The sequence below is a fragment of the Mixophyes fleayi genome, chromosome 3 (assembly GCF_038048845.1).
Source record: "Mixophyes fleayi isolate aMixFle1 chromosome 3, aMixFle1.hap1, whole genome shotgun sequence".
NCBI classification, from domain to species: Eukaryota; Metazoa; Chordata; class Amphibia; order Anura; family Limnodynastidae; genus Mixophyes; species Mixophyes fleayi.
The window spans coordinates 127,176,988-127,185,951 of record NC_134404.1 but is presented as its reverse complement, the minus strand read 5'-3'; the positions used below and the strand labels follow the sequence as shown (position 1 = coordinate 127,185,951).

The 8,964-nt window shown below is 42.0% G+C and overlaps 1 protein-coding gene across 1 annotated transcript; it reads right to left on the bottom strand.

Annotated features, from left to right (window-relative positions):
* Nucleotides 1-5,303: 5,303 nt before the first annotated feature.
* LOC142142772 (uncharacterized) lies at nucleotides 5,304-8,036 on the bottom strand. The gene is made up of 3 exons (XM_075200590.1): nucleotides 7,933-8,036; nucleotides 6,541-6,749; nucleotides 5,304-6,176 (listed from the first exon to the last, which is right to left on the bottom strand). The coding sequence occupies exons 1-3, from the start codon at nucleotides 7,941-7,943 to the stop codon at nucleotides 5,389-5,391; spliced, it is 1,008 nt and encodes a 335-aa protein (XP_075056691.1). The 5' UTR covers nucleotides 7,944-8,036; the 3' UTR covers nucleotides 5,304-5,388.
* Nucleotides 8,037-8,964: the final 928 nt, after the last annotated feature.

Genomic DNA, 8,964 nt, shown 5'->3' with positions numbered 1-8,964 from the left:
AGCTTTCAAACAGCAGATGTTCTTTTTTGAATATCAGTGCTACATTTGCTTTTCAACAATCTAAATGTTCATTGCTTACTGTTTACAAGTTGAATCTTGTTGCATTCCTTATTTTCCAATATTCAGTACTTCAACACTAGTTCTTTATTGTATTGTACAACTTATTATAATATGTCTGAGATTATATAAGTACCAACTTGGCACTGCATGCATTTGTCACTACAGTAAATTGCAATGGATGTGAAATAGTCAGTATGTTAAGTTGAAGAATTTTAAGCCTTCGGCAGGCTGTCAATATTGCTAATGTCAATGTCTAGAAAATGCAAATGCACCACATAACTGTCCCCTTTTTTTGTCATAGCAAAAATGTGTTTATATTTAAGCCCGTTAGATTTTTAATCACCTTTGCATGCTATGATGAAGTGCTCCTTGATTCTTTTAGTACTGCTAGCCTGTACTATTTAGTACTGCTAGCCTATACCTCACCATTAATAAACACCACCATCTCTGCTGTTCCCCAACTCTGCTGCCTGGGTGTCACTTTCAACTCCTACCTCTCTTTTGCCCCCCACAATCAATCTCTTGCCCAATCCTGTCACTTCCAACTACAGAATATTGCCCATATCTGGCCCTTCCTCTCTCAGGATACTGCCAAAATCATCATCCATGCTCTCATCATTTCCGAACTTGATTACTGTAACATTCTCTTCTCCAGCCTCCCCCACTCCCATCTCGCCCCTCTTTGAACTATTCTTAATGTGGCTGCGAGACTTATCTATCTCTCACGTCGCTCCTCCTCTGCCTCCCCTCTCTGCCTTGTCCTACACTGGCTCTCTTTCCCCTACAGAATATTCTTTAAACTCCTCACTGTCATCTACAAGGCCCTCTCCCATTCCACTGCCCCTTAAATCTCTAACCTCCTCTCCATCCACAATCCCCCACGCTCCTTGTGTTCGGTCAATGACCGTCGCCTCTCTTCTGCACTGATCACCTCATCCCATGCAATAATTCAAGACTTCTCCTGTGTTGCCCCCTTGCACTGGAACAACCTCCCTCCCTCCATCTGTCTGGCCCCTAATTTTGGCTCCTTCAAACGGGCTCTCAAAACCCATCTGTTCCTCAATGCCTACCAGCCATTCTCATAATCTTCTTCTTCCTTGTTCTCATCACCTCCCACTTTCCTGTCTCCTCCTACTTGTTTTGCTCTGTGCTGTTGTACCCTTGTATACTGTCTGTACTGTATTTTTGTATTTTGTACAGCGCTGCGGATACCTTGTGGTGCCATATCAATAAAGAATAATAATATACTGCTACTGCTAGCAATGGTAAAATACCTGTGGAGAGGGAAATTTGCAGTTTGATTTTGGTGCCATTCTATATATAAAAAAACTGAGTATCACAAAATATTATCATTAGAAATATTACTTAGGTAACGTGGTAACTATGGTAACATGCTGGTTTGTAAAGTTTACACTCAATTCTTATGCGTTATAAACTTATTTTAAGACAGTACACTTGTGTACAGTAGTTTTCTGGCAATGGGGCGCTCACAAAGGCTCTTGCTGAGTTGGATGCATATGCATGAAAAAAAGGAGGTTCTAGAAAACAACACGTAAAAATAGTGTATTTAGGCCCATATACTGTGTGGTAGTCATCTCAAGATACATCCAGCTCAGCATGAGCCCCACTAAGTTCAGGTTAAAGTAAATGAGAACATTGCTGCTGAACTCACTTCCTTACTCACTCCTGTAGTCTCCAGGATTTATTTTAAACTTCAAGCATTCATTTATGTATAAATCATGATTCTACACCATTCACACATGTTCTAAAAATATCATCTTAATGCTACTTTTGTAGTACTGTAAATGAATAATAACCTGTGTGCAGACCTCTTTCTAATACTAATAGCAAGGTTTTTGTGCACTATAGCAGCCAGAGGAGAGCTGGCAAATTTTAGCCTGGGGGGCAAGACTTGACTCAGAAGCCTATTATAAAGAAAAAAGGTGGCCCAGTGACCCAGCCCAAGGTAGTCATTTATGGGACCGGCCCCGGGGGCAAATGCCCCCTGCACCCCCAGCCAGGCCAACCCTTGATAACAGCACAATCCCACCCCATTAGTCTCCCACCATATTTCTTCACGAACATTTTTGTTATGTAAAGATACTTAAAAATCCTCCCTGCTCTAATAATGTATCACAATATGTGATTTTATAGGTGTCTGCTGTTTCTCAAACAACTACACTTACATAATTGGAGCCCAAAGACAGACCACCTTTGGCACCCTAAACCGCCTCCCCCAAACCCTTCTTTTCATAGAGTATGTAATCTTTGAAGCTATATCACAGGCCACACTACTGGGGCACTATCATGCACCTCATTCCTGCTTCATATCACGTTTCTGAGGTAAACCATCCTACAGCAAATTAATTTAACATTAAGGGCCTGATTCATTAAAGCATTGTATTATGCAGTTTTTTACACGAAATTCAGTCATACGCACGACTGTTTTCACAAGTGGAACTGATGAAATGTTTCTTGTTGATTACGGGTCTAGGTGCACTCTGCTCTATTAGACACTGCATGATGCGGCCAATACATACAGTATGTGAAATATAAAGTCCCAGCAGAACACACGGAAATTTTTTTATCATCAACTGTTAATAATATAGGGCCCGATTCAACAAAGTTCGCAAACGCATACGCATCTGCTAAATGGCTCTGCGCATGCGCGAAACAACACTTAAGCTGTGCAAAACGCCACATACGCTACGCAATCACGGCAGATACAGCTCTCAAAAGTCAACTCAATCTCAAACTCCAACGCAAATAGATTTGAGATGACTGCTGACCACTTGAGAACAAAAGGGGTGGGAATGGGCAAGGAGTAGGCGCGGACTGGGCGGAGATGAGATAGTACTTGAGTAAAGTAGGCGTTATGCTTTTGAACTTGAGAACAGTAGGCGTTCCCTCTGGCCAGATGAGTGAAACTGACGTCACTCCTGTCTCAAATCTTTCACAAAAGTTAAGGAAGGCCAGGGTCATGTTTAACTCCAATACAGCTAGCTAAAACAACTATTAAACGCCTTTAGGAGCATCTTTTGCGTTTAAAATGCAAAACGAAATATGCACAACATACATACATATCAATACAGACTGCTTTTGCCAATTATTTTTTTTTATAAAAAAAAAATATTTATTGGGATTTTAGATATCTTACAAATGTTCCATTAGTATGTTTGTGTAAATTAAGCCTTTTTTCTTTACATACACCTTTCTAATCAATGCAATTCGCAAGTGCAACATGTTTGATGTTATTTTGGCCCTTTGGCCTCAATCCGGGACTGCCGGAATGCCGGAATTAGTTAGCTAAAATGAGCGCCCTCTGCTGCTTACTGCCTCTTCAGTAAAGAGGACTGGCTTTTATAGGCCTATACACTGCACTTTGGTATGCTAGCCAAATATCTTCTCAGCATTATGGGGAGAATCCAGTTCACAGTGCATTCCACTGCCGGAATGGTTGCCTCAGTGCATTCCACATTCATTCCACTGCCAGAATGGTTGCCTCAGTGCATTTCACATTCATTCCACTGCCGGAATGGTTGCCTCAGTGCATTCCACATTCATTCCGGCTGCCGGAATGGTTGCCTCAGTGCATTCCACATTCATTCCGGCTGCCGGAATGGTTGCCTCAGTGCATTCCCCATTCATTCCACTGCTGGAATAGTTGCCTCAGTGCATTCCACATTCATTCCACTGCCGGAATGGTTGCCTCAGTGCATTCCACATTCATTCCGGCTGCCGGAATGGTTGCCTCAGTGCATTCCACATTCATTCCACTGCCGGAATGGTTGCCTCAGTGCATTCCACATTCATTCCACTGCCGGAATGGTTGCCTCAGTGCATTCCCCATTCATTCCACTGCCGGAATGGTTGCCTCAGTGCATTCCACATTCATTCCACTGCCGGAATGGTTGCCTCAGTGCATTTCCCATTCATTCCACTGCCGGAATGGTTGCCTCAGTGCATTCCACATTCATTCCACTGCCGGAATGGTTGCCTCAGTGCATTCCACATTCATTCCGGCTGCCGGAATGGTGTGCACACTGCATGGGTAATTATTTCATTTGATTTAAAATGTTGGCCAAACAATAGACTTTGCCATAAATATTTATTATAAATCTCCTACGATTCTCAACAATTACCAATATCATTAGTCTCAATATGTTACATGCCTGATTTGACAGTTGGTGATGGTGCGTTTGCAATAAAAAATAATAATAGACATATAATAACTCTAAACAATACTTTAGCGATTTACACGCATGATTTATGCAAATTTAAAACAAGCGTACTATTACCACAGGGACACTTTTAACAGCAACACGAATAGTGTAAGGATATTAATGATCCCTAAGAGCCAAGAGAATTGGTGAGGACTCGAACCCACGTAGCAAGCTTGCAAGGTGGATTGCCTAACTGCTACACCACTGTACAAGTGGTGATGTCAAGGGAATAGAATACAAATGAAAGATGACAAGCAACTTCTAGCATAAGTTGGTTTCCTTAAAACATGGGGAAAAATGCCTATACTTTGAAATATTATACCCAGAAAGATTTGGTGCATGCAGAGTCAAAATGTATGCATATAGAAATATATCCATGTTGATTAATACAAACCAAAAGTAAAACATTTATTGCTCCAATTTCTAAGATTTGATTTGGTGGAGCACTTAGCTTTTTCCACTGTTGCCAGTACAGAATTCCTATGTCTTTGAAATCAAGTCTTTGCCAACAACTGCTTTGCTGTGTTGTAGCTGATAACACTGTTCAACATGACATATAGCCACCTTACACACCAAAACGTATACTAAGTCACAGAGTGGAATAAACACCCTCAAACTTTTAAATATACCAAGGTTAGCCACATACACGCATCATTCTGGGTTTAAACTCATTACCTTGTTGTTGCAAGCTCATTTCTTTATTCACTGAGGTATACTTCACATTGAAACACCAACACCACACTGCACATTAACTATTTTGCACAGCTGAATGGCTGTCTTAGCCCTGATAAATCGGTCATGTTGCAATTAATATGAACAGCATGACGGATAACGTCCTATTAAATTATTAACCCTAGATAAACACACACATAAATTAAAAACACTGTTTTACTAAAGCAGCAGGAGCTGCAAAAACTTCACCAAAAAGCAAGGAATGAGCGCTTTTGAGTTGATAACAAGTATTGTTATTAAAAAAGCATAATGGAATATGCCTTACCAAATAAAGACACATTATTTCAGTAGTAGCAAAATTTTTATTCAAAACATAAAGTAAACATATTTATGGCATATATTAAATCATAATGTTTGGTTATAACAATACCAATTATTTTTTACGAGGCTTTTTGAAGGGGGTTGCAAGGGAGGCTCCCCTACTCCGACTTCTTGTCACCCGTGATGTAGAGGAGTCAGAGGAACCCGGCAATGGGGGAAGGCAAACGGATTGTGTCCGACGAGGTGAAGGTGCAGGGTCAGGGGATGGGGAAGGGGCCACGACAGGCGAGGGGGAAGTGGGCACGACAGGGGATTGGCCAAAGCCACGGACAAAGGCTAAACACATAAGACGACATAGTTGGGGGTCAGGGAGGGAGGAGTCAGACACACCAGGGAGGGAGGACGCAACAGACACACCAGGGAGGGTGGACGCAACAGACACACCAGGGAGGGAGGAGTCAGACTCAACATGGAGGTTGGAGGCAACAGACAACTGGGTATGGGGGCTAGCCAACAAATAATCTGAGCTGGGTGAAGGGATTGTGCCGGAGGTGCGTTGGGAGTGGGCATGCAAGATATCACCCAGGAGTGTTGCAATATTTGTCACTGTGGTATTTAAATTATCCATTTTGGTGGTGAGTGTCGTCATTAAAGAGGTGTGTGTGCTCATGAAAGTGGAGAGTGTGTTAGTGAGACTGGTGATTTGCTGATCCGTGTGTTGGACAGTGCTCGATATTTGTGACAGGTGAACATTCTGTGCATCAGTGGCGTTTTTAAGATTTTGGGCTGCGTGTGTGAGTGCCCGCTGCCTTACATATTCAGCTGGAGCCAGCTGAGCCTCCTCCACATCACGGGCAACTTCCTCCTGCACTGGTGTAGCAGGCGCCTGCTGCTCACATTCTGTGGAGAGATAATAAGTAAAATAAAGTAATTAGAATCAAAGAGTAAGGTACGATATTATATTTGCAAAAACATCTTACAACGCATGATGTAGCATTGGTAAAGTGTCAGCTTCCCTTGAATGTGCTAGCAGCCCTTGCCGGTCCCCAAATACATACATTGCCACTTATGGTGTCACATTTTTGGATAAGCCCTACATATTGAGACCATTTGTCTTCAGTGTGTACATTTCATTTCCTACTATGTGATAGGCAAACACATTGTGCAATTGAAGTTTACCTTCACACACGTCCTGAGAGTTGACACTTTTACTCAGACAGATACAAAGCTTTACAGACATTAAGTAAGCAAACTCATCATGTACCTAGTGGAGCGGCCTCTCCTGTTCGGGATGGGCTAGAGCCAGTGTCTATGTCGCCCACCCCAACAATCTCCACCAGGGCTATTGCAGCCCTTGCCCGCTCCTCGAGGGGTGTTAAATTACTACGTAGTGGAGGCCCCCCACCAGTCCCTTGGGCATGCCTGTGCATGTCAACCAGCTTCCCTTTCAGGCGTCCTTTATAGTCTGCCCATCTGTGGAATAGACAAACATTATTGCCTCACATAGTAGCTTCAACTCCAAATGACACAATTTTCCACAAATACATTGCACGTTTGCTAATCACACCAATTTAACCTACACATACAGTAATACAGATTTTGCACTTTTGAAGCGCGTATAATGTGGTAAACATATTATGTCAATGCGACCAAGGGCCATGCTGTTAGTTTCTGGAAACAAAGGGCCTGATCAACAAATGCATTGGAGACACAAGGTGGTTTCACCTCACAGGCAGGGCCGGATTAAGACACTGTAGGCCCCTGGGCTAGGGGTACTGTGAGGCCCCCATTTGTCAAGCGACGTATGCCCAATACGATATTACTGCCCAGTAATATCTGATTGGGCATACGCCGCTTGACAAATGTTTATTTTAATATACCTACTCTGTAATTTCAAAAACCAAAAAGGATATCTATGGATTAATGTACCTTATGTATGTTCAACAATTTGTAGGAGTGCAATAGTTTGAAAGCAAATGATTTTATTAAGGTTAAAACAATGCCGACTGGTTTTAGCATAGGTAAATAATAAATGGTTGTTACAATTATAACCAGTTAGCATTGTTTTAACCTTAATAAACCACTATTTGTTTTTAAACTATTGCACTATTGCACAGCGTGTGGGCAATAAGCACTACGAGACCAGCCAGGACCATGCACAGCTCACTCCCTAGAGAGTGGCCTTTTTGGAACTAGTTTCCACCACATCCAGACACTGTTAGTCTCCTAGTAGAATTTGTCATTCGTTTTCACTCTCATTAAAAAAACACTAACACAACGCCAGTAGGAACCTGGCCTGTATCTTTGTATTTTTATAAAATACAATTTTGATTAAATTAATATTGCATATTAAGGAATATCACTTGATATATTAATGTAATCAAAGACATCTTTATAATATAAACATGATATTGTTAGCACTTACAATCTTTATTATATTTATTTTTTTTATATTATAAAACATTAATTAGCACTTTTTAAGAAATAAGAACACCATTTTCATTACATTAATTGTATTTTCAGGGATTTTGGTTAGGAATAAAATATATGCAGAGCACACACATGACTGTACTTTATGATGTGTTTTTTTCTATATCAGAGTGCTCTGGGACCCTTCTTTGTACCAATGTCATTCTCCTTAACATATACAACTTACTTTTCAGACATTTCAACAGGAACAGGTCTGGTTACTTCCTGTGTCACATTCTGTCTGCTGTCTGCCTCAAGCAGCTGCACAGGGAGACGCTGCTTCAGTGATGGAAGAGGGGAGAGGGGGGGGGAGTACACACTGTTCCTACCAGGGGGCGGTGATTGGCAGCAGCAGAAACCAATTAGGGAGCTGCACAGTGACATAAGTGACTCCCTAATTGGTTGCTTTTCCGGGTACCAGGGAGACAGAGGGAAAAAAAAGTCTCTGCAATAAGCTGTAAATTTTCTGGAGTGCCCAAGCACCAACAGAGCTGGTGCCCTCGCTGACCCTTACACCCTCCCCCCAAAAAAGAGAGGAGATGCAGTCTCAATATTGATACTGCCCTGTCTGTAATGTACAGCAGGCTGCAGTATGCTAAAGTTTTGGTCCGTGGAGGAGGGGTGCCTTCACTGACAGCGATCGCCGGCAGTATGAAAGATATATATATATATATATATATATATATATATATATATAACGCTGCCGACAGATCTTAGGGGCCCCCCAGCTGCCTGAGGCCCCTGGGCTATAGCCCATAAAGCCCTGCAGTTAATCCGGCCCTGCTCACAGGTGACTAATGCTACTATGTCACAATATCCATATTTATCTATAGCGATATCTATATATATTATTTTACAAATAGACACAGTCAGACAAGTTAAATAGGGCTATTGTTTTAAAATCGGATTATTACCTTTTCTGTACTTCAACCTTAGTACGCTCATATGGAGATATCACATTGATGAGCCGTGTGATTTCTTGCCAATGCGTTTGGCGCTCGCGTCCAGTTATTTGCCGGTCGCCACTGTGGAACCTAGCCAGAACCTCTTCGACCAGCACCTCCAGCTCCTCCTCAATAAAAAAAAATTCCGCCTACTTGGCAGCCCTGGTGCCTGCACATCACTTGGCCCAGCATCAGACATATTCCTATTTGAAAGATAAGTCGTGTCTTTATAGGCAATGCACACAGTCAGGTGGTAATACAGAATCTAAGCACAT

Coding starts and splice junctions, on each gene's coding strand:
- LOC142142772 (XM_075200590.1), bottom strand. Junction 6,177..6,540: donor AGGAGAGGCCGCTCCACTAG/GTACATGATGAG, acceptor ATCTCTCCACAG/AATGTGAGCAGCAGGCGCCT.